Raw genomic sequence first — 26,018 nt, 5'->3', positions numbered from 1 at the left:
AAGTACCCTAAATATTTGAACAAATATAACCACATTTTATGAAAAGAACAATATTTATTAATATTTGAAACACACTTAACTTGGGACACAGGAATGATTGTAGAAAAGTTTTCTTCAACAACTGCAATACACATGTATATTTTCAAAAGGTGACATCTCTGGCCCCTTTCTGGCCCCGACACAGTTGACTACAACACTTTCTTCTGGATTAAGCATCTCATATTCTCTTATTCATCTCTTATTCTGTGTTTCTCTTCATCCACCAGGATTGATTTTCAGTACTGGAGGGCTGAAAATGGACTTTCCCACCCCGTTCATGAGTGAGGTATGAAAAACATATGAAGCTAATTTTGTTAAGCACAGTGTTATTGTGAATTGCCCCTACTTAAAATGAATTCAATTGGGCTGAATTAAATTTCTTTAAAACATAACAACATCGTCCCCTTCAGAAAGCCAGCATGATTGTAGCTAAAAGAGCCTGCAATCACCATCTCTCCCCTTGTTTAGGGTTTGGCTATGTGACAGGATTGCACGTTTGTGTATTGAAGAGGTTCGCTATCATCTGGCTGACACTTTTGAATTTGTTGAAATCTCTGACCCTTTCCTCAATCATATTAACAGTGATTCAACATAATCTGTAACCCATTTGACTACACTTTGTGTTTATGTGAAACTACACCTCTGCCGGATACTGATTCCTTCCTGGACTTGTTCCCCATATCTTCTGGGCTCAGTGAACTCCCTGTCTAACTTCACACAGAAGATTATTTGCTTTAGACTCTAGCATTTCTCTTGAACTTTTGATTTGGACTGACTAAGCAGTCTTTCTCTTTGCTTAGATGTTGTTTTTTCACCCTTTGTCTGCTGTGATTTTATGGTAATTTGAAACATAAAATCTTATAACTAAACAGGGAGAACCATGAGAAAAAGTGTTTTTTAAGAGTAATCTGGCAAAGAGGATAGCAGAAATTGCAACAATAAAGATGTTTTAGATGGCCTAAAAGAAGTAACGTATTTTACCAAAATAAATAAGACATTACAGGCTCTGTAACGGATCCGCGACCCGGGTCCGGATCGGAGTCCACTTGCACAGCGAGTTGGGAACAGATCATGACTGGACCCGATTTGGATCGGTCGCTTCCCAGCTCATCTAGCCCGGATCCTTTGGATCCGTTGTTGATTATAAGCTAGAATGATGCCCGCTAATGTTTGGCTCGAGTCTCCTAAAACCACGCTTTCCCTCTGAGAAACAGTTTCATTACACTTTAATACCGTATTTAAATGACCGTGGTCTTCCCTCATTCTCATATACGTCACAATTTTCTCACAGCAAAATCAAACAAATTAGTGACAGTGAATATGGAAAAGTTTCCTTCATTCACTGCAACACACCTTTGCACATGGGCTCGTGAGCGCATGTGTTGTGCTGTATGAATTTTGACAATATGATGCGGTGTTTATAAAGGGACTGAGAAGGAAAGGTAAATTTCGAGCAAATTTCATTAAAAAAAAACAAAACAGATCTACGCTCACACCTTTGCACGTGCGCACACGAAGTGCTGCTCTTATGGAACGCGCGTGCGTCATATTCGATTTGTGCATGTGTCTGTTTGTAACGTCGCTGAAAAAGCTGCTGTTTGAAATTTTTCTTCTGCACCTAAATTTTCTGGTTCAGATGAGTTCAGTGAGAAGCGCTAAACGTCCAAATTTACAGAAAAGCACACTTAGCGATTCAGTTTCTTCAACTTTCGTTTTAAGTGAAGGTAAGTGCAATCTTTAGACTAAAAATCAGCAAGTACAAAAACAGAGTATGTTTTGGCTTCACATCTTACTTTTAATCAGTGTTGGGTAAGTTACTTTAAAATAGTAACTTAGTTACATTACTAGTTACTTCTCTCAAAAGTAACTCAGTTACTTCAAGTTACTCGTTACTTTCAAAGTAACTAGTTACTAGGGAAAGTAACTTTGGTTTTACTCAGAATTCTCTTGTTAATGTGTTGCTTCCATAACTTTGCCAGTCTTCTAGCTTGCTTACTTGCCACAAGTGCACTGTGCCACCTACCAATAGAAAGGAAAAGATAATGTGCATATTTCCACGAGAGAAATCCCACGCCTGGACCGTCATTGACTGCTGCCATGATTCTAGCCTACGTCACAGAGTCATGTGCGCCTTTTACATCCAACACAAAAACTGCAGTCGTGGTGCTTTCGATTGTACTCAGAACTCGGAAATTCTGCCTTCCGAATAGGAAGATGTAGGCAACACCAGACTGCAGATGAGCTGCATACAGAGCTGGACTGGGAAAAAAAAATCGTCCCGGGCATTTTGACTAGAGACTGGCCCACCATTATAGGAAAAATCATAAAGCCTTTGAATGAAAACAAACGCTGTTGTGACAGTGATGTACACTGTTTTGATGGTATATATGCATCAATCTATCAATCGTTTGTTGTAAGATTCAGATAATTATTTTTTAAAAGCTAGACATTTTAAATGAGAATAAGAAAGAAAAGTATTTCTTTGTGCCCCCCTTTCCCTGTTAATGCCCTACCTGCCCCCCTGGCAACACTTTGCTAGACCCGCCCCTGCACAGTTACCAGCTGTCAGCTACTTAGAAAAGGATCCTGATGTTATTTGTCTCTCAGAAACAGTTCATAACTTCCCTTCAACTCATTCATGTCACCTAAAAGGTAAACCTGTTTCTCCATCACCTGTTCAGCTCTGATGATCCAGTAAGGACATCTCCTGGTTTCATCTTCATGTTTCCCTCTCACCAGATAACCAAACCATATCATGACCAGCAGCTTTTTTGCAGCTGTGGCTCCAGCAAACATCAGCTGATAGTAGAAATTAATATTAAATAAATTCTAACAACAGCTGATCAAGCTTAAACGTGCTGCTGTTGTTTAGCGCGACATCCGCTGGTTTCCTCTTTCTGCGCAAAGTGGGCGATAAACACACAAGAGAGAAAAGACGATCAGCTGATCACTGATCAGTTTTCATGATTGAAGTAGAAACGGGAGAGGGAGGGGGAGAATGAGAGAAGAGGCAGCTGTGCAGCGTAAAGACACAGAGTAACTCCAGCTTTGTGCCTTTTTCATTGTAGCTGAATTACGGGACAAACTGTTCCTTTTCCCCTCAATAAGAAACGCGTAATATTTTCTCTGAATACCAGACGGGACGGTTGGCAACTCTAATAACTTATGAACAAAATAAAGTTAAACATCATTAACTTCATAGCACCCACCCAGCTGTATAGAAACTCCGTCATGCTAGCTAGCACGCAGTACGGAAAAAGTCAGAATAACGAAAATAAACTCCACCTAAACTTGGTTTATATCTGACCCAGAGAGACTGCAGGTCATAACTTCTTACCTGAAGTTCAGTTCACACTTGGACCGGCGGCCGCCTCGGGTCTCTTTTCCTTCTGCGTCCCTTTTCCTTCATCCACCTGCTGGCCTCCACCACTTGCTAATGTTACTGAATCTGTGGAAGCTCCGCGATAGCCACCACACGAAGTAACGAGTAACGACCCTATCTAAATCCCAGTAACGAGTAACGCGTTCCTGATTTTGGCATAATAACTAGTTACCGTGCTCGTTACCACAATAATAACGTAGTTACTGTAACGCGTTACTTAATAACGCGTTAGTCCCAACACTGCTTTTAATATATGTGTTTCAAATCTAAACATTTTAAAAATGATATCCAGTTGATTATGTCAGAAAAGCACTTTTTAGTAGCTACATTCTACTGTAAAGGTGATTTTACTGCTTACCTGTTAGACGCAGCTTGTCTGATAAAAATTGATTTCCTTTTGTATATTAACTATAAAAACAAAGAGTTTTTAATTCTTAAAGACCCTTTTATACGATTTTAGGCCAAATTCTTTTAGTTGCTTTGAGCTTTTCTTTACCGCTGTGGTGATTTCCTCTTTTTCTGAATTTTAAAAACTACATTGTGAACAAACAAACTGACATTTGAAAGAGATTTTTTGCAAGAAAAACAAGAAAATGTTGTGATCTGTTGCTATGATATGAATCATAACAATATGACGCTGGAAAAATAAAATTCTGTATTAAGAGCGGATTTCATATATGGGTGTGATTCAAATATAATTCTGTTCATTAAAAACAAAACAAGCTGGCACCGTGAAGTTTATATCTAAGATAATCTGCACTGATTTGCACAGAGTTGCTTCTGATGGAAACATGCTCAAATCATAGTTATGAAGTCTGATAAGCTTTGTGTTAGAGACTCACTTAACCCCATGTTTCCCTTTCATTTTACAGCCATGTTGAGAAGAAGCCAAAGACTTCAGTCTAATGGCTATTACGGCCAAGGAGAGCCGTTAATCTCCTACAAGGAGACTTTACACAGGTTAGTGCTGGTCTACATGTTCTTTGTTGTCATCCACTGACATAGATGCAGGTTTTGTAATCATAATCCATTTTATTCTTCCATGTACATTTTTTCTTACATGATTTTGTTTTTTCTGTGCAGAGTTTCCAAAAGGCGACGGCCCCGTCCAATCCCTGACAATATTGACCAAGACACAGTTGAATACAACACTGTTGACTGTGACACTGTGGACTACACCACTGATGATTTTATTGACTACAGTAGTGGCAGCAGCAGAGGTCTCTTTAGAGCCATCAAGGCATTGGGACTTTTGGTCCTCATGCTGGCCTTGTGTTTTGGTAAATGATCTCCTTCCACAAACAATTACAGTCTTTCTAGTACTATGTGCTTTTCTTCTGGATTAAGCTTCTCTTTTTATTCTGTGTTTCTCTTCATGCACCAGGATTGATTTTCAGTATTGGAGGGCTGAAAATGGACTTTTCCACCCCGTTCATGAGTGAGGTATAAAAAACATATGAAGCTCATAATATATTCCCTGAAAATTAATCAGATGACAGTTTATTATTATATATATATATATTTTAACACGAATGGTTCTTCTCATTTGCAGTACTTAATGAATAGACATGAACAGGTGGAAAGGAAGGTACAAGAGCTGCAAAGGGAGTTAATGGACTTAAGAAAAAGAATTGACTTCCTTCTTCCAGTTGGGGACAGGATGCCCAACTTTGCTCTGGAGGAACTGGGTAAGACATGAAATCGGATCAGAATTCACGTAAGAATTTCTTTGTTGTTGTTTTGCGATTCCTTTCTCACTCTGTGTTTTTGTCTACAGGAGCAAAGATTGTTAAAGAACAGTCTTCAGCATCCTACCTTTCAGAACAGGGTGGATTGAAGCTGTGGGGGCTTACATTGATACCCGCAAAACCACCCTGTGTAAGCTCAAGAGTCGTTATTCAGGTATAATCTACTTTCACAAAAAAACAAGATACTATCTCACACATCTGCATGATTTAATAGTCAAACACTAGCGGTCCAAACTGAACTCTGTTTTTGTTTCCTTTTCTCTGTAGGGTCGAGCACCCATGCTCCCAGCAGTGTGTTGGAGTTTTGCGGGTTCCCAGGGACATTTAACAATTAAGCTGTCACACAGCATCGCCATCAGTCATGTGACACTGGGTCACATTTCTAAGATGGTGTCACCATCTGGAAAGGTCTCCAGTGCTCCCAGGATGTTTTCAGTGTTTGTAAGTCACAGATTTCCACTGCACCACTGTTCAACTGTTGCATTTTACATATGTGTATATAGAGAACAACTTTATCTGTATTTATTTCTGTCTTTTCAGGGAAAGAGAGCATTAGACGACAGTGGTGTCCACCTGGGAACATTCGTCTATGATGAAAATGGAGATCCACTCCAAACATTCAGGATACCCGTGAGTACACTGTGCCATTATACACATGCACATAGACTTTTCTATCCAGAGTACTTAGAGGTTAGCTCCCCTTGCTATCTGTATATCCTCCCTCATAATAATCACAGTATTCCTAAATTTACCATCCTTTCAAGAGTCAAGAAAACTATTATGCAACTAACCCATCTGGTTTTTGGGTATTCCTGTCTGTACAAGTTCCGAGTTCATGGAAAGCTGGCATAACTAGCTTCCCACGAACTCCATCTATAAAAGAAAAGAGAGGAAAAATGTGAAAGTGAATCAGACTGCAACACATATTTAAATAATTGTACTTGGAAAATTTTTTCAATTTAACCCATTTTTTTCCTCCAGCGAATGTCCATCCTACCAGGTAAGACATGTCTGATTAAGATGTTTGCAGTCTGATTCACCTCACCCCCAACCAGCTGTGGCAGAGGGCTTGCCCCTCCCTGAGTCTGGCTCTGCCAGAGGTTTCTTCCTGTTAAAAGGGAGTTTTTCCTCTCCACTGTTGCCAAGTGCTTGCTCAAAGGGGATCATCTGATTGTTGGGGTTTTTCTTCTCTTATATTGTAGGGTTTTTACTCTACATATACAGTGCTTAACAAATTTATTACATCACCTGTCATAGAAATAAGAACACCCCAAATTCTTACATTAGGTGATGTTCAACTAACTTTGTTAAGCACTGTGTTATTGTGAATTGGCCCTCAATTGGAACTCATTTGGACTGAATTAAATTTCTTGTAAAACATAAAAATTCTCTAAATTGTCTCCACTGGAAATTTAGAGATATTTTTAAAATAACAAGAATAAAAATTTCAGAAAATATTTTTCATGTCTTTTGGTATTCTTAATTGTAAGAGTATATTAAACAAGCGTGATAACACTATGGCCAGAGGATTTAAATTTTGAAAATGAACATTTAAACTCCCAAAAGTAAAGAAAGTAAAGTCCATGTTGCATGTGCTGTGATATGAAAAGCCTTCACTGTGATGCAGACTTTGAGGTTTAGTGAGTGTAGATAACAGCAATGTTATGGTTGTCCATACTGCCTCCTGTTGCTGCTGTTACGGAGAGTTCCAGCAGGTGTCGCTGTGGTTCTCTCTGGGGGTTATGTGTACTTCCTGTTACGAGTGTACAACGTTCATGTTGGCTGCTAATAAACGCCTGGCATACAGTTACAGCGGACTGATTATTATAAGCAAACCTACAGTGAGGTAACTTCAGGTTTAACCACGTGTTTGTAGTTGGGACACCAGATAGACCAGTGGTCGGCAACCTGCGGCTCCGGAGCCTCATGCGGCTCTTTAGTCCTTTTAGTGCGGCTCCGTGTGGCTTGGGAAAATAAATTTGTTTTTGTTTTTTTAAGTAATTAGCTGAAGTGTATTTTATTCATGTTAGTTCTTTTTTAACTTGTAGTTCTAAATTGGAAGATTATTGTGATATTGAAATACAAACATAAAATTATATTATTTTATTTTTTGATCACTCAAAATAAGCGTCACACTTGCGGAAGCCGGTGTACCCGCCTAAACGCCATGCATTTATCCAGACTTTCAAATCCCTTTTCACTGTTCCTCTCAGCTACAAATGAGCAAGAAGTAATAAATATCACATTAGAATGTAAAAGTAAGTCTTCAATGGATTATCATGACATAAATATGTCTGTAGTTAAACAGGTTATTCTGAATATTGCTAGTCCCTTAACATATATCTGTAATTTATCATTTCAGTCCGGTTGTTTTCCAAAAAAAATGAAAATTGCGAAAGTAATACCACTATATAAAAGTAATGACAAACATAGTTTTACCAATTATAGGCCTATTTCTCTACTGCCTCAATTCTCAAAAATTCTAGAAAAACTTTTTAATTCAAGATTACAAAAATTCCTTGAAAAACATCAAATAATAAATGTTGGTCAGTATGGTTTCAGAACGCAAAGAACCACTTCAATGGCGATAATTGAGGCAGTAGAAGAAATTACTGATGCACTGGACAAAAATAAATATGCAGTTGGTATTTTTGTTGATCTCAAAAAGGCCTTCGACACAATTAATCACTCAATTTTATTGGATAAATTGGAAAGATATGGTATTCGAGGGAAAGCTGGTAACTGGTTAAAAAGTTATCTAACGGGTCGGGAACAATATGTTAGCATAGGGCATTACTATTCAGAGAAACTTGGTATTACATGTGGTGTTCCCCAAGGGTCAGTGTTGGGACCAAAACTTTTCAATGTATACATAAATGATATTTTTGATGTTTCTCAAGTATTTAAACTCATACTGTTCGCAGATGACACCAACATATTTTTCAGTAGCGATGATTATACTGATCTTGTAATGACTGTAAACAGGGAGCTACAATTAATAAAAAAATGGATGGACATAAATAAATTATCATTAAATATAAATAAAACTAAAGCAATGTTTTTGGTCATTTTAAATATAATATAGAATTACCAATTATCATTGAAGGTGTACCAATTGATAATGTGAGTGAAAACAAATTTTTGGGAGTCGTAATTGATAATAAAATTTCATGGAAACCCCACGTCAGACACATAAAAACCAAAATTTCCAGAAGCCTCGCAGTTTTGAACAAAGTGAAACAATTCCTTGATAAAGATGCACTTCGTACTCTGTACTGTACCCTGGTTCTTCCATATCTTACATATTGTGTGGAAGTGTGGGGAAATACATATAAAAATACAACTAATCCATTAGTCACAGTACAGAAACGAGCACTGCGTATTATTCACAAGGCTGGTTATCTAGATCATACTCACAAATTCTTTCTTCAGGCAAAGTTACTTAAATTCCAGGATCTGGTTAATTACAATACATCCATAATTTTGTATAAAGCTTTTACTAAACTTTTACCGGCAAATTTACAAACTAGATTTGAAATTCGAGAAAAGGTTTATAATGTTAGAGGATTTGGAGAATTCAAATTACCCAGAACTCGAACAACCCGTAAAGGTTTTTGTGTGTCTGTATGTGGTGTGAAAATCTGGAACAGTCTGAGTTTACAACTGAAACAATGCAAAAATATTCATAGATTTAAATTTCTCTACAAACAGTTGGTCTGGTCACAGTATACTCAATGATGGTTTTTTAGTGTCCTCTGTAATGTCTGTTCTCTTACCATTGCTGGTATGGATTCAAAAAAAAAGAAAAAAGAAAAAAGAGTGTGCGTATGTATGTACATATATGTACATGTGTGTGTAGATATATATGTATGTATATGTATGTGTGTGTGTTTGTTACTTGTAGTTATTACTGCCTGTTACCTGTGGTAATGCAATTTATAATTTATATATTCTGTATTCAGTTATGAAGGCTCTAATTGTTGTTTGCGAGCTGCAGTTTAGATGCTTGTATGCGCCCGGGGCTGTTGATGGGACTGTATGCAATGATGGGCGTAGCTGCCGGAAGTTTATTGTTTTGTTTTGTTTTTTGGTTGATGAGTGAGTATAGGGGTGGGATTTAATAAGTTTTCTTCGTCCCACTCCTTTTTCAGGCAATTTTTGTTTTTTGTTTTGTGCATTTTATGTTCAATATAGGTATTTGTTGTGCCTGGAAATGAACAAATAAATGAAATGAAATGAAATGAACCCCAGGTAGGCCAATTATGGATCTTCGGATCCACATTATGTCAGCAGCTATTCTCCACCGTGAATTATGTTAAAAACAAACACCGCTGCGCCTCACAGACGACAGCTTACAGTCCTGCGTAAAGATGAAAGTGACTTCGTACAGCCCCGATTTGCAGACGCTGTGCACAGAGGTTCAGGAGCAGAAGTCCCATTGTAAACATACCACGGCAGACTCCACGATGTTTCCATGAACATGTTTTTCAGCATCTCGTTATTGACCACTTTTCACACACAGTTGCTGTACAGCCGGCTGTAGCTTTTCAGCTCACAGCCCGACGTACACCAACAACAACAAAACAGCATAAATGGCACAGACGTTAAGGCGGCGAGGCGTGATTGCGGGTGCCGCTCAGGTGCGTCCGCCTCTCCTGCAGCAGCGCTGCAGACCACGCCCCGCCACACACATTAACCAGGTGAAATACATATTTACGCAGAATTTTGCAAATATCTGTTTTTTAATTTTTAGCAGCATAGTGCTTTTTTTCCAATTATTTTTTAAAAGTCAGGTCAAGGCTCCAAAAGCCCAACGACGATATAAGGGTGGCGGCTCACAACAGTTTTTGTTTGCTACATGGATCATTTTAGTTCAACTGGGTTCTTTCCTTTTATATTTCTTTAAGAGTTCAAAATGTGTTAATTACATAAATAAAATAAAAATTTTATTTAAATAAAATTACAATTTTATTCATGTCATGATGTCACACAGTGGAAATTTGTGTTTTTATGTTTTATCAATCTGTGTATTGGTACATAGTGTTGATTTTATTTGCATGATTTTATTGTGATATTTATATTGCATGTTTGTTTATTGATATTTATACTGCATGGTTTTATCCTCATATTTATATTATGTGTGTTAATGTTGTACCATGTCCCTTTAATCCACTGTGGACTAAACAGACAATTGTAGGCACCTGTGAGGTGGGGGCGTTCCCCAAGGTGGCCTATCAGCCGCCAGGTTGACCTGTTAAAGGGGATAGTAAGCGCAGAGACAGGAAAAAAGGAGCGACGCACGAAGGGTGAGCAGGAGAAATAGGAACGCGTGCAAGCCCGCACGTGTGTGGAACGAACTGCTGCCTGACTGTGGGGTGCCGCGAGTCGTTCGGCGATCCAGTCCCAACGGCAACAGTGGGTGGTAGTGATGGCCAAATGAAGCTTTCCGAAGCACTGAAGCTTGTATTGAAAAATGGTTCATTACTCGAAGCTTTTCAACACAGTCCTCTCCGGTGACATCTGGTGGCGAATATTTTGAAGAGCAGCTTGAATCTGCAAAATAAAACGGACTGCTCAATCATCACTGCTCACTCAAGAGTGGAGTTCTCTCTGATATTGGGCCACCGTTCCATTGCTTTGAACATGCAATTGGTTTTGTTTTCTCGATTGGGGGGCTGAAAAAAATGTAATGCGTATTTGCGTAATACATTTTGATCAATAAACTTTCCCTATTTAAACATGCACTATGGTGTGGCCTTTCTTTGCTCATAACTCCTTTATGTTGGTAAATACAATAAGTGAGCAATATATACAATATACATATGATAAGGCACAGCACATTATGGAGTATGCCCCTACTGTGGAGTCCTGCCTCCATCTACTTGTCATTTAATCACTGGACAGCTGGACAGGTTCATACAAAATATTAGATGAGGCCAATTGTCCTATACATATTTTTGACCTAGGGGTGGGATTGATTGTGAACTGGAAAGGGAAAATGCTTAGGGGGCTGAGTACGGCTGCATCGTCACTGATTTGTAGAATCATTTTGATGCGATACAGGATCCGATTCAATGTGATTGGAATCTTGAAAGTTTTGCCTCAGTCAGAAATATTACAATGGTCATGTATCAGTATATATCCATAATTTCGTATATATTAAAAGAAAGCTGACACATGTGAGACTTAATTAGAGATGTAAACAGAGAGTTATGAAACCTGCAGCTGCAGAAGCCAGCGAAGAAAAAGGAGGCAAACACAGCGCGGACCCGACGACACATCAAAATCTGATTCTGACGCGTCGGGTCCGCGCTCTGTGTTCACGTTTGTATGCAGAATCCGTAAACCTGCTCCCAGGTACTGTTTTAGCTGTATGGTGTTTGACGACATGTTGTGAGGTTTAACCTGATATGCTGGCGTTTCAGGCATAATAACGTTAATTTACAAATCGACACAGGATTGTAATGAATCAATATCACTTTATTCAATTTAGCATGGATTGTAATCAGAAAAGCGATAATCAAAACCCACCTCTAATCAAGAACTTGCAAAGTAAAAACATCATCTATGTCAGGTAGCCCTTTTGTTATTTACAGTTAAAAAGAGGATTAGTGTTACTGTGCGCTGGCTGAGTCTGTTTCTTTTCTTAGAAATAGTTTCTCCTGCCTTGGAGAAAATCCACTTGCATGGAGCAGAAGAGGCTGTGGAGTGCAGGAACTACACTGCAAGCTGGTAGATATGCAGGTATTCCTGGGTCCTGCAGACTATCACCTAAAAACAATAAACAAAATGATTTTCTAAACTGTAGCAATGTAATTTACGTATAGTGTCAAATACATTTTTGTAGTCTTCATTAGCTTTAATTCACATGGAAGTGTTCCTAAAGTCATATGCTGTAATGGTATTTACATTATGAAAACATGATTTTGGACATTTCAAGTTTTTCACTTCGGCAGATAAAATGAATTGAGCAAAATCAACTCAAAATATTCCCACACGCCAGAACGTCCTCTCTTCCTCGCTGGCTCCATATCTGTCAGTGGAATGATCACCTCGCTCTCTGTCACCATCAACACACTCCACGAATCCCGTGGATGATTCACTTCCTTATATCCGTTTGAATCAGGTACAGAAGCAGTTACGTGCGTAATGAAGCTTCGGACGTCACTGGTCACGTGACTTTTGCCAAACGAAACAAGCCTCGACACAGTGCTTCTGAACCAGTGTGTTGTTTTTTTCGACACACGCTCCGGAGCGTCAGCTTCAAGCGGGCCATCACTAGTGGGTGGTGATGGCCGCAATGCACAACAGGGCAGGGATGCCCTTCTGCCTGCATCTGACGGTGAGACGAGGGAGGCCGTGTTCAGGTGTGGAGTAGGGCGGGACTGTGCGGCGACGCGCTGTCCGGATGAGACAGGTCTGTGATAGGAGCCTCCTCCCTGGTCTGCTGCTGGCGAGTTTTATCATACCGGAAGAGAAGTTCCTCTCCTGTCCCTTTCAGATAAGGACCATTCGCCCATGTGTGGCTGGACTGGGCAGCATCACCTCATCCCCCATCACACTGAACACTGGTGCTCCACAGGGGTGTGTACTGAGCCCTCTCCTAGTACAGCTCTACACCTACGACTCTACACCTACGACTGCACAGCCACTAACAGCTCCAACATCATTGTGAAGTTTGCGGACGACACTACAGTGGTGGGTCTTATCACCAACGGTGATGAGACGGCTTACAGGGAGGAGGTCAGCGCCCTGACCCACTGGTGTCAAGACAACCATCTCACCCTCAACGTCGCAAAGACAAAGGAGTTGATAGTGGACTTCCGGAGGTGCAGAGAAGTACACACCCCCATCACCATCAACGGCGCTGCTGTGGAGAGAGTGAGCAGCTTCCGGTTCCTTGGTGTACACCTGGCTGAGGATCTTACGTGGTCAGTACACACAAACAAAACAGTGAAGAAGGCGCAGCAGCGCCTCTTCTTTCTCAGGAGACTGAAAAGATTCGGCATGAGCCCCCGCATCCTCAGGACCTTCTATCGCTGTGCCATTGAGAGCATCCTCACTGGATGCATCACCACCTGGTATGGCAACAGCACCGCCTACAACTGCAAAGCTCTCCAGCGAGTAGTGCGGTGCTCTGAACGGATAATTGGAGGTGAGCTTCCCTCCCTCCAAGACATCTACAGGAAGCGGTGCCTGAGGAAAGCGGGGAGGATCATCAAGGACTCCAGTCACCCCAGCCATAAACTGTTCAGACTGCTTCCATCAGGAAGGAGGTTCTGCAGCATCCGGTCCCGTACCAGCAGACTGAGAGACAGCTTTTTCCATCAGGCCATCAGACTGCTGAACACGTCATAGACACCTCAGCTTCACTACTGGAACTTCAACATTATGCACTCCACACTGTATATAAATGCCACTTGTTTTGCACATATTCAACTCTGTATATTTTATATATTTTATTATTATTATTATTATTTTATTTTATTTTTTTACTATTTAATTTGTAAAAATGTGTATACACACACACACACACACACACACGTAGGAAAATATTTAGTATACACATCCAGAAATGCATACACTATTATATATTGTACATATATTTATTAGTTTCAGGTTGGCCATTCTTGTATTTTGCTCGTTTGTGTTGTTGTGTTTGCACATCTCTGTTGCTTGTGGGGCTCGCACACAAGAATTTCACTCGCATGTGCTGTGCCAGTGTGCCTGCACATGTGATGTGACAATAAAAAGTGATTTGATTTGATTTGATTTGATTTGATTTGATTTGATAGGGCGGGACTGTGCGGCGACGCGCTGTCCGGATGAGACAGGTCTGCGATAGGAGCCTCCTCCCTGGTCTGCTGCTGGCGAGTTTTATCATACCGGAAGAGAAGTACCTCTCCTGTCCCTTTCAGATAAGGACCATTCGCCCATGTGTGGCTGGACTGTGGGATTATGGGACTGTGGGAGGGTAATTTTAGCATATGGAAAACATGTTTTAGCCTTGTTTTAATAGTGTATAGTTAGTTCTGCCGGCAGGGTTTTTAGCAGGTTGCAACACTTTTTTTTTTGTTTTTTAAATTGTATACGGGGAATTTTATCTTGTATTTGTGACTCTGGCTGAGTTTCTTTTATGGAAATAAATGGTGTTTGAAGCCAGCTAAGTTTCTGTGCCCTGAGCGCTGACCCGCTCACTCCCCTTCCTCTTGTATGTGAACAGACGTGGTGGGGAAAATTTAGGTCCACCAGTGTTAGCGGCTACAATGACAGAAATAGAGGAAAATTACATTTTCTCTGTAGCAGTTCATGGATTTCATAAGAAACACACTTTAGTTCACACAAAGCATAAAGACAAAAAAGCAATATATACACTGAAAAAAATGCAATAGGGTGGTTGTTGAATTTGCATAGAATTACTTCATATATCCAGCATGACAAATTTAAATTTCACATCTAAACATATTTTTGTCTTTTAATTTTCACATATTCTTTAAGAATATTCATTCTTTTAGAACAAATCATGTTGAAAAGAAACAAGTTAGTCGTGTTTTATCCTCAAGCTCCGCCCACTGGAAAGGAAAAATCTGCTGCACTGTCCGCCATTTTTGTCTCTCGCTTTGGAAAATCTACTACCATCTGGAGTTTTACACTTGAAGGTAAATAAGATTTTAAAGCTAACACACCAGTGAGAAAGAGTGTAGACCCTTTATATATGTGGACTTTTACTGGGGTGTTGTTATTTTACAGGTATGTGTGCTGTTTATCGAAAACCATGAAAGGCCAATGTTAGCTAGCTCCAGTTAGCTAATGGTAACCGAAATTATGCGATAAGCAAATTAGTAATTAACATATATAATGTGAGTTAATATTGTTTGTATATTCTTTCAGTCTAAATTAACAGACTATTACAAACTTGCATCGGTGTCTGTAGTAAGTGGTGGTACCTGCAGTGTCTTAACCATTAAACAAGCTAATGTAGGGCTGGGATATGACTAGTTTGTTGAAACATGTCTGCTGCCAATGTGACTGCTCACACACGGTAACATTACCAGCACATAGCCACAGCCGCTATAAACATGCTGAAAGGTCAATCTAGCTTCTGTAGTCAGCAGCTGGAAGACTCAACACAGGCCCAAGATTCAGTGTAACGGTTATCTAAATGTTGTGTGTCCTGTTTGTAAGCCCAGAAAAAGAAATTAAATAAAATGACGACCTTGAGCTTCAAGCTAATGTAAGCGCAATGCTATAGCATAAAGCGACTAATGCAATGATGAGGTTGTTAAATTAGTAAAAACACAGTAAATATATCCAACATGAATCATTTATATTTTTGGTCTAAACATAATTAAGTCTCACGCCTTTCACTTGTTTTAGAAGGATGTTCAGTCTTTTAAAACCAGTCATATCAAAATAACAGAAAATAGTTATGTTTTCTGTTGAAACTCCACCCCCCCGCTAATGTGCATTAGCTTTTTTTCAATGTGTGCCCAGTCACATTCGCTTGTTTTTTCTCAGTGAATACAGACTAACAAACTTGTGTCCATTTAGTTAACTGGTTGTACCTAAAATGTTTTAGTTAAACAGTTAAATAAGCTAGTTTGCCATGGGGTGTGCTCTGTGTGTGTTGGGGGGGTGTCTTCACTAAAGTGGGTTTATTTAGGGCATGACACCTATGCAGTACTCATTAGGAGAGGAACTGCGTGACGTGGGGCTTTATTTCATGTTCTGGGGCAGTGAATGTAATGTACTGATAACATGTTACAGACACACAAAAACCCAACAAATTATTTTAACTGATTTATAGAGAGACTGAGAGGAGGGCTTAAAGAGATAAAAATAATGACAATATAAATATGTTAAATTTATTTTTTCTGTATCGATATATGATGCTTATCCCTGCTGAAGGGCAGATTGGTGTTGCTTCAGAACAATTCTCTAGCGCTGTTATGTAGAGGTGTTACAGTTAATGTTTTAATAACATTATTTTATTTACTAGTGAAGATTTGCATATGTTATCTCACATTCTGTAAGGTAAATTTTCTGGAAAGGTCAAATTAACTAATTTAACTAAGTATTAATGAAAGACCTTGATGTGTATATGACAATAATAGATGTAGTTTATGGGTCATTTGGCAGAACTGCAAAATGGCCAGAAGGAGGCAACTGCTGTGGTTGCAAACAGGCTTTGGGTGGTATGGAAGTAAGGGCAACTATGGAACTGCTCAGCAACATGGGACCCATAGCTAATAAATAGTAATATGACAAAAAATAACAACTTTGTGTGGATGTAACCTTGTGAGATTTGAGATTTTGACAGCATTTTTATGTGACAACTTCTCTTTTTAGATAAATGCAGAGTTTAAGCGCATTACCACCATGCCACTGCAGTCCATATTACTCTCGCAGATAGATGTGCTATCTGACAAACTAATAAAGGTCTTCAAAAGGCGAGGAGGACAAATAGGAAGAAGACTTCAGAACATTCTGGAGCCCACGGCCCAGGTAAGAAAAAAATTAATTTGTGTATACACTTTAGGGAAAATAATAATTTTAACAAAATGCTGCTTGTCACTCTATGCCAGGAGTATGTTGAAAATCACCTGGGATTTTCACAATTTACCATGGGTGCGTTTTTTTGTTTATTTTTTTCCTTTACCTGCATTAGAACTATGTGTGGAGTTCATAGTTGAACACCTCTCTATGCTCTGACAGTATTCTGCGTCTTTGCATGGAGATTTCACTTCATGCATTACCTTTTTAAGCATTCTGAGGACTCAAATCACATGCTGTAATGAATCCATTTTTTTTTTTCACCTAATGTGTTAATGTTAATATTTTTTGGAATAGTGACACAGATTAAAATAAGATTTGGTATAATGTTCTTTAACCAGTGTTCTGTTTAATTAAATTTTGGAATTCTGCATTTTCTAGGCCACAGATGAAGCCATTATCCAACGATCTAATAAGGAAACAACCATGGGAATTTACATCATAAAGTCAAGAGATGCCAATGGCAGCCCTGAGGACATCAGGATAGTCCTTGAAGGCCAGAGAGTCTGGCAGGATTTGGATAACTATACCCTAGCAGCTGCAATGCTGTTTGGACTAATGTACACTTTGAACCTCACCTACCCACTGGAAAAGTATACCTTTGAGGTATTATAGAAACTGGTTATGGAGCTCAAAAGGAACAGCCTTTCAAAGAAGGCCCAGGTTTTCAGGACCAGACTGTACGATTGAACAGTTTTCCAGCTATGATGTGGGAACAACATGTTTACCTCTTCGAATATGTACCATCCTTTGTTTTAAGCCAGCACTGGTAAAGTTGCAGTACATAGTGAAACTTATTTTTCTGGCACTTTTCAACTTGGGGCCTTTATTACTGCAGTTTTCACTTTTCAAGCCATGGCTCTTTTAAAAAAAAATTCTAACTTTGAATTTCCATTTTTCTCAATGGAAATGGTGCCTTGCACCAATTTCACCAGTTTGCAATTTTTTTCCCAAGGTGCACCACTACAAACAGATTGCATCGTCTAGTGATTGTGATGTTTAATGATAGAAGCAAGCCAATACTAATCAGTTTAGGTCTCTTGGTTTTGTGCCTGTGGCTTATAATGATATTTTAAGTCTCTTCTTTGTGTCATTTTAATAATTACACCCCTGTTGCCATATTACCTTATGGCTCTTACATTTAAAAAACTATTTTTTACATAAGCGCGATGTCATAAGGCCCCACAAGGTTGAATTCAGGTTACAGCAGATAACTTTGAGGAATGTTGTGGAATGTTTTTCAAGAGATGCATTGTACAAATATGACTCATGTATATTTTGGAAGCCTGAATTGAAAGTCCATTGTTACAACTGTGTAGTATTTTCAAAAATACAGGTCATTGTTCAAAAATGTTTTGCTTATTTCTTTGATTGAGAGAAAGTGTACAGTACATACAGAAAAATCAGCCTCAATGTAGTTTTATATATTGAACACTCAATTATATATTAGATTATATATTATATATTAGAAATTTGTTATAAAATAAAATAAGCTTACCATAAAATAATCTTGTCAATATAACACATAGTAGTCCAATACAATTAACACAAAAAGTTCATGTCTGATAAACAAGTGGTTTCTATAAATATTTGACCGGAATGAAAAACATAACATAAAGTCATGTTCGTGTTACCAGAAAAATGTGTGCAGGTATAACATAAAAAAACTAAGGTTAACCAAACATAACTTAATTTCGTGCAACCGATTACAATGATTTTTTTTTTATGTTTATCCCACTGATTAATTTTTTTCAGTGTAGACTTATCTTCATTTTAGATGTCAAAGTATTTGCGGCTCCCAGTATTTTCTTTTGCGTGGAAATCACGTCCAAATGGCTCTTTGGGTGCGGTTGCTGACCCCTGAGGTAGACCATTGAGCATATTGCATCTTGTTTTTTAACTTACTCAATTAGCAGATTTCACTGGAAATTTTTATTTAATTGTCACGGTCTGGCTGGCAGACCATGGGGATGAGGAAAGTAGGACCCAAAACGCAGGACTCTGCGATGCCACAGTGCACTTTAAATAAAGTGAATAGACGGGTTAGTCCAACAATTAACTCAGAGATGCAATTTGCCAATGGTGCTCATCCCTTGCTCCCAGTGCGTCCCGTGCTGTAGCTCCCTTAGTGTGTGTGCTCCCCAACTCGCTTCTTCGCCCGACTTTCCTGGAGGAAGAAGGACAATCCACAATTAGCCACACACCTAGCAGGAGTAATAATCCCACGTCGACTGTCGCCGCGAGTCCAGGTTAAATACCTCTTCCTAGCCGGGAGGGATGATTACCACCAGCTGGTCAGGTAATCAGCTGCAGGTGGGCCAGCAACAGCGAAGAGGGACTCCCGATGACGACAGTCGCCCGGACACGCCTCTCCCACGACGCGCGCTTCCGTCAACAGCCCCGAGGACCGGGGAGAGAGAGAGAGAAGCAGACACGCGCACACACACACACACACACACACACACACACACACACACACACACACACACACACACACACACACTCTACATACAAATGTGGACAGAACAGTAGACGACACAGACCCCACATAGTAGTAGTAATAATAAATAATGATAATAACTGCTCTCGGACCCCTGAGTCCTCCAGAGCCGGTCCGTGGCATTAAGATATATGCTATATGAATTTTGACAATATCATGCGGTGTTTATAAAGGGACTGAGAAGGAAAGGTAAATTTCGAGCAAATTTCATTAAAAAAAACCCAAAACAGATCTACGCTCACACCTTTGCGCGTGCGCACACGAAGTGCTGCTCTTATGGAACGCGCGTGCGTCATATTCGATTTGTGCATGTGTCTGTTTGTAACGTCACTGAAAAAGCTGCTGTTTGAAATTTTTCTTCTGCACCTAAATTTTCTGGTTCAGATGAGTTCAGTGAGAAGCGCTAAACGTCCAAATTTACGGAAAAGCACACTTAGCGATTCAGTTTCTTCAACTTTCGTTTTAAGTGAAGGTAAGTGCAATCTTTAGACTAAAAATCAGCAAGTACAAAAACAGAGTATGTTTTGGCTTCACATCTTACTTTTAATATATGTGTTTCAAATCTGAACATTTTAAAAATGATATCCAGTTGATTATGTCAGAAAGCACTTTTTAGTAGCTACATTCTACTGTAAAGGTGATTTTACTGCTTACCTGTTAGACGCAGCTTGTCTGATAAAAATTGATTTCCTTTTGTATATTAACTATAAAAACAAAGAGTTTTTAATTCTTAAAGACCCTTTTATACGATTTTAGGCCAAATTCTATATTAACTATAATAAATAAATATCTATCTATCTATCTATCTATCTATCTATCTATCTATCTATCTATCTATCTATCTATCTATCTATCTATAAACAATGAGTTTTTAGTTCTAGTGTGAATGTCTCTAAAGACTTTGACAGGATTTTGGGCCAAATTCATTTAGTTGCTTTGACTCTTTCTTTACTGCTGTGGTGATTTCCTCTTTTTCTGAATTTTAACAGCTACATTGTGAACAAACAAACTGACATGTGAAAGAGATTTTTTTGCAAGAAAATGTTGTGATCTGTTGCTATGATATAAATCATAACAATATCACGCTTTGTTTTTGAAGACACTGGGAAAATAAAATTCTGTATTAAGAGCGGATTTCATAAATGGGTGTGATTCAAATATTATTCTGTTCATTAAAAAGAACAAGCTGGCACCGTGAAGTTTATATCTAAGAGAATCTGCACTGATTTGCTTCTGATGGAAACATGCTCAAATCATAGTTATGAAGTCTGATAAGCTTTGTGTTAGAGACTCAGTTAACCCCATGTTTCCCTTTCATTTTACAGCCATGTTGAGAAGAAGCCAAAGACTTCAGTCTAATGGCTATTACGGCAGCCAAGGAGAGCCGTTAATCTCCTACAAGGGGACTTTACACAGGTTAGTGCTGGTCTACATGTTCTTTGTTGTCATCCACTGACATAAATGGTAAATGGTAAATGGCCTGTATTTATATAGCGCTTTACTAGTCCCTAAGGACCCCAAAGTGCTTTACATATCCAGTCATCCACCCATTCACACACTGGTGATGGCAGCTACATTGTAGCCACAGCCACCCTGAGGCGCACTGACAGAGGCGAGGCTGCCGGACACTGGCGCCACCGGGCCCTCTGACCACCACCAGTAGGCAACGGGTGAAGTGTTTTGCCCAAGGACACAACGACCGAGACTGTCCAAGCCGGGGCTCGAACCGGCAACCTTCCGATTACAAGGCGAACTCCCAACTCTTGAGCCACGATCGACATAGATGCATGTTTTGTAATCATAATCCATTTGTTCCTCCATGTACATTTTTTCTTACATGATTTTGTTTTTTCTATTCTGAATTTTTAAAAGGCGACAGCCCCGTCCAGTCCCTGACAATAACGACCAAGACACAGTTGAATACAACACTGATGACTGTGACACTGTGGACTACAACTACGATGACTGTGACACTGTGGACTACAACTATGATGACTGTGACACTGTGGACTACAACTATGATGACCGTGACACTGTGGACTACACCACTGATGATTTTATTGACTACAGTAGTGGCAGCAGCAGAGGTCTCTTTAGAGCCATCAAGGCATTGGGACTTTTGGTCCTCATGCTGGCCTTGTGTTTTGGTAAATGATCTCCTTCCACAAACAATTACAGTCTTTCTAGTACTATGTGCTTTTCTTCTGGATTAAGCTTCTCTTTTTATTCTGTGTTTCTCTTCATGCACCAGGATTGATTTTCAGTATTAGAGGGCTGAAAATGGACTTTTCCACCCCGTTCATGAGTGAGGTATGAAAAACATATGAGGCTCATAAGATGAAATGTACTTTTTGCTGAAAATTTATTTAGATAATGCCAGTTTAATATTGTCATAAAGCTGTTACGTAAACGTAAATGGTCTCTTCTCAATTGTAGTACTCGGTGGACAGGCAGGTACAAGACATTCAGGATACCCGTGAGTACACTCTACCATTAGACACATGCACATAGACTTTTCTTACTTTGCTATCTGTATATCCTCCCTCATAATAATCACCATCTTTTTTTTGTCTCTCAGGACCACAGTGTAGATTTCATCCGCTACATCACGCTGCATCTACTGAACAAGTGGGGCAATTGCGAGGATTCGTGTCTACGCAGCTTTCGAGTTCAAAGAAAGCTGGCACAACCAAATTCCCATGAAACCATCTTTAAAAGAAAAGAGAGGAAAAATGTGAAAGTGAATCAGGCTGCAACACATATTTAAATATTGTATGAGGGAAAAAATGTCAATTTAACCCATTTTTTTCCTCAAGCGAATGTCCATCCTACCAGGTAAGACATGTCTGATTAAGATGTTTGCAGTCTGATTCACCTCACCCCCAACCAGCCGTGGCAGAGGGCTTGCCCCTCCCTGAGTCTGGCTCTGCCAGAGGTTTCTTCCTGTTAAAAGGGAGTTTTTCCTCTCCACTGTTGCCAAGTGCTTGCTCAAAGGGGATCATCTGATTGTTGGGGTTTTTCTTCTCTTATATTGTAGGGTTTTTACTCTACATATACAGTGCTTAACAAATTTATTACATCACCTGTCATAGAAATAAGAACACCCCAAATTCTTACATTAGGTGATGTTCAACTAACTTTGTTAAGCGCTGTGTTATTGTGAATTGGCCCTCAAATGGAACTAATTTGGACTGAATTAAATTTCTTGTAAAACATAAAAATTCTCTAAATTGTCTCCACTGGAAATTTAGAGATATTTTTAAAACAACACGAATAAAATTTTAAGAAGAAGAAATTTTTCATGTCTTTTGGTATTCTTAATTGTCAGTGTATATTAAACAAGCGTGATAAGGCCGGGGTCTTTCTGTGTGGAGTTTGCATGTTCTCCCCGTGTCTGCATGGGTTCCCTCCGGGTACTCCGGCTTCCTCCCACCGTCCAAAGACATGCAGTTTGTGGGGATAGGTTAATTGGATAATCCAAATTGCCACTAGGTGTGAATGTGCGAGTGAATGTGAGTATGAATGGTTGTCTGTCCTTGTGTGTTAGCCCTGCGACAGACTGGCGACCTGTCCAGGGTGTACCCCGCCCCTCGCCCCATGACAGCTGGGATTGGCTCCAGTACCCCCCACGACCCTGAAAGGGATAAGCGGTAGCAAATGGATGGATGGATGAATTTTGCAGATTTCACTGGAAATTTTTATTTAATAACCCCAAATTTGGACTTATTGATAACAGAAACAAGCTTCTACACTCATTTTATTTAGTTCTGTTAATTTCAAAACAAAGCTTCTTTTCCTTTTTCTTGACTAATGGTGTCACCTCCTGTAAGTTGGCATGACTTTTGAGTCATATGTATAAATTCTAAATGAGTGAAAGTCAGGGACTGGGCCAGATCGGACGGTCTGAGGCAGCTTTGTTCTGGTCTCCACCTCTGTGTGGAGTTGCTTCCTTTAGCTCATCCACTCACATCTGCAGGTAGTTTGAAATCAAGAGGCTGTGCATTTAGGAGCTGTGGTGATAGATCTCCACCAGTTTGTATTCCTGCCATGGTAGTAAATGGGCTCTGTCTCTTGTCTTCATTTCTCTGCGTTTACTCTTTAGTAACTTTTGTATATTATCTTCTCTGTAGAACTACACACCTGCTACTATATAACTCATCTGGAAATCTTACCTCTCCCGTCTCAAAGAAGACCCACCCAGCTCCCCCTCTTCCCAGCAGCACTTTGAAAACAAATACTGAAAACACGAATCCCACCATCTGGCTCTGTTTTTGGGGCTCAGTAACAGTCGAATCATGGCACTGAAAATTCTTTTTTAATGGTATCCGTCATGTTCTCTAGGAAGTGGTTGGAGAGCTCAACCTCACAGCTGTGTAAACTTTCATGTGCTCTTCTACTAAAAACACTTAAAGTGCTTTACACAACTTGCCTCATTCACCCAGAAGATCCATTAGAGCTGATTGAGGAGCATCAGGGTGCAGAAGTAAGCTTGAGAGAAGGTGAGAAAGAAAAGACACAACCAACATGAGCACAGGGACAAACTAGGGTCACACACAACTTTATACAAGTAAAGACACACATACATGTACAGTAGTGCAAAGAATATTATGTAAAGCCGCTCGACAATAGTGGAAAGTATACCAATAAAGTGTATCAATATGAGTCAAAGTGTGCGTCTGCAGTTCAGCATCAACAAATAAAGTTAACAGGAGTTCATGTGACTAGTTCACATGACATAGAAATCAGCTTTTAAACAGAGTGCAGTTATGGGTTTCTTCAAATATTAACTAGGTGACAATAAATGTCCTAAAACCAAAATTAATTTGCAGGTGACAGACTAACAATTTAAAGACTGAGCTGGCACGTTGAAGCTCCAAAGACACACCCACAGATCCACCAATTAAACTGTAAACAAGACATAATCATTTTTTTAAAGAAAAAAACTTAAATGAAATTAAACATGAATTGTTTTTGAAGTTTTTCAAAAAAAAAAAAATCCATGTTATGCAAAAACATGCAGGCAGAAAATGCATTACTTCAAAGATCAATGAGGAGAGAAGCAGAGGCCCCGACTTCTGAATCAAAACAACAACACATGCAGATGTTTGACATCAACGCCAACTACAGAAGTGACTTAACAGCAGTGAATCTTTGCACTCTGATGTAGTAAATAACCGGATGCTTGGACGTGATCACTAATCTTACCACACTCTTACCACACATTTACAGATGATTAAATACACAACTTCCTAACCACAGAAATCTGTGTGAGGTGGCATACATGAGATAGTGGCTTCAGTCTTTCCTACTTGCTGTTTTTGTTACAGTGAAGGAGACACAGGGATGATGCCTTTGTTGTTTTGTCATAGATGATGTGAAGGTAATCATTTTCATCAAGGCCTCATTCTTAGAACAGATTGCAAATGGTAAAGATGAATTACACTGGACTCACTGTTTCTTATACGAAGTAATTTTGATTATTAATTACATTATTGATTAACAACTGACTGAAAATCAGTATCAGATAAAGGTATTTACAGGTTTATCTGACTTTTATACATCACATACACAGCTTCAGCCAAAGTGCCCACTAGAGGGCACACTTGTTCAAAAGTCTACAAATATTCTAAATCACAAAACTAATGAGTCATAATTCTGGTTTGTTTTTTTCAGATGTCAAACAAATCCAGATGCAACCTGAGAAGGGAACATGAAAGAGCCTGTGCATCAATCATCCAGGGATGAGGGAAATCTCAGATGGTTGATTCTGTTCATCATTACATTTATCACTGAGACATAACTTTCAGCATACTGGTTACTTAACAGCCTTTTGGAAATGATTTTCATACTTTCATGTTACAGTAAAAAAGAAATAATCCCCCCTTTTGTTGTAGATGCGTAGTATTAGATGGTGGGCTCAAGCCTGAAGCTATCAAATTGAAGAGGTGGAGGTGGAAGGACGTCTGGTTGGTGTACTACAACCCTCCTAGCCGCCTGTGGATGCTGGGAGGAGACAGCACTGTCTTATGAAGCCAAGTCAACCAGTGATACATGCAAACTTGTATCCTGGGGTCCGTTCTTCGTACCTCGCTTACTACATCCAAGATCAAATGACACATCCAAGATCAAATCATCGCGCTAACTTTGAGCTCGCTATTCCGGTTCTTCGAACACACCTGTTGTTGACGATTACTACAGCTGGATGAAGTAATGTGAGATCACTGGGTGTCGTAAAAGGGGCTACGCATCGATAGTAGAAACATTGATCGGCAACCCTCTGATTGGTCGGCGAAAATGTCGAAGGAGCGCGCTCGGTATTTTTCGGCAGCAAGAACTCTTGATTGAGGGATTTCAGGAGTTTCATAGTTTAATTAAAACGCAAGGGAACACTGCAAAGGCTGCAAAAGCAAGGAGAGAGGGCTGGCAGAAAGTTGCTGACAAATTAAACTCGTAAGTAATTTAATAATAATAATAATAATGGATTGGATTGATATAGCGCTTTTCAAGGCACCCAAAGCGCTTTACAATACCACTATTCATTCACTCTCACATTCACACACTGGTGGAGGCAGCTACGGTTGTAGCCACAGCTGCCCTGGGGCAGACTGGCAGAAGCCAGGCTGCCATATCACGCCATCGGCCCCTCTGGCCAACACCAGTAGGCGGTAGGGTAGATTTATTATATCATATTACATTATATCCTCTTTCACATTAGAGCCACAACAGGACCCACTAGAACATGGGAACAAGTAAAAGTGAAATATAAGAATATTCTACAGAATGGTAATATTTATCA

The 26,018-nt window shown here is 39.5% G+C and overlaps 3 protein-coding genes across 3 annotated transcripts; all 3 read left to right on the top strand.

Moving 5' to 3' along the window:
* The first annotated feature begins 4,293 nt into the window (after positions 1-4,293).
* On the top strand, positions 4,294-6,021 carry LOC146583431 (SUN domain-containing protein 3-like). The gene is made up of 8 exons (XM_085280780.1): positions 4,294-4,381; positions 4,517-4,701; positions 4,806-4,864; positions 4,974-5,109; positions 5,199-5,323; positions 5,437-5,610; positions 5,710-5,803; positions 5,936-6,021. Exons 1-8 carry the CDS (start codon positions 4,296-4,298, stop codon positions 6,019-6,021), a joined length of 945 nt encoding a protein of 314 aa, XP_085136906.1. The 5' UTR covers positions 4,294-4,295.
* An 8,734-nt stretch (positions 6,022-14,755) lies between these two features.
* On the top strand, positions 14,756-18,053 carry LOC146583430 (uncharacterized). Its single transcript, XM_085280766.1, has 3 exons — positions 14,756-14,828; positions 16,519-16,674; positions 17,104-18,053. The coding sequence occupies exons 2-3, from the start codon at positions 16,549-16,551 to the stop codon at positions 17,335-17,337; spliced, it is 360 nt and encodes a 119-aa protein (XP_085136892.1). The 5' UTR covers positions 14,756-14,828; positions 16,519-16,548; the 3' UTR covers positions 17,338-18,053.
* A 1,324-nt stretch (positions 18,054-19,377) lies between these two features.
* LOC146583429 (uncharacterized) lies at positions 19,378-22,492 on the top strand. Its single transcript, XM_085280793.1, has 6 exons — positions 19,378-19,694; positions 20,548-20,638; positions 21,095-21,369; positions 21,474-21,532; positions 21,659-21,698; positions 21,801-22,492. Exons 1-6 carry the CDS (start codon positions 19,499-19,501, stop codon positions 21,923-21,925), a joined length of 786 nt encoding a protein of 261 aa, XP_085136919.1. The 5' UTR covers positions 19,378-19,498; the 3' UTR covers positions 21,926-22,492.
* Positions 22,493-26,018: the final 3,526 nt, after the last annotated feature.

This window comes from Mchenga conophoros, linkage group LG1 (genome assembly GCF_057382185.1).
Source record: "Mchenga conophoros isolate Kocher_MC1m ecotype Shallow Benthic linkage group LG1, M_conophoros_male_GT1.1, whole genome shotgun sequence".
Classification (NCBI taxonomy): domain Eukaryota; kingdom Metazoa; phylum Chordata; class Actinopteri; order Cichliformes; family Cichlidae; genus Mchenga; species Mchenga conophoros.
Note: the sequence above shows the minus strand (reverse complement) of the source record. Positions and strands in the feature narration are given on the sequence as shown.

Bases quoted from the DNA above. Each gene is read 5' to 3' on its own strand.
- LOC146583429 (XM_085280793.1), top strand. From the start codon at position 19,499: ATGGAACGCGCGTGCGTCATATTCGATTTGTGCATGTGTCTGTTTGTA. The intron at 19,695-20,547 runs GTAAGTGCAATC...TTCATTTTACAG, and splicing joins AACTTTCGTTTTAAGTGAAG to CCATGTTGAGAAGAAGCCAA. The intron at 21,533-21,658 runs GTATGAAAAACA...TCTCAATTGTAG, and splicing joins CCACCCCGTTCATGAGTGAG to TACTCGGTGGACAGGCAGGT.
- LOC146583431 (XM_085280780.1), top strand. From the start codon at position 4,296: ATGTTGAGAAGAAGCCAAAGACTTCAGTCTAATGGCTATTACGGCCAA. The intron at 5,324-5,436 runs GTATAATCTACT...TTTTCTCTGTAG, and splicing joins GCTCAAGAGTCGTTATTCAG to GGTCGAGCACCCATGCTCCC. The intron at 5,611-5,709 runs GTAAGTCACAGA...CTGTCTTTTCAG, and splicing joins CCAGGATGTTTTCAGTGTTT to GGAAAGAGAGCATTAGACGA.
- LOC146583430 (XM_085280766.1), top strand. From the start codon at position 16,549: ATGCCACTGCAGTCCATATTACTCTCGCAGATAGATGTGCTATCTGAC. The intron at 16,675-17,103 runs GTAAGAAAAAAA...TGCATTTTCTAG, and splicing joins TTCTGGAGCCCACGGCCCAG to GCCACAGATGAAGCCATTAT.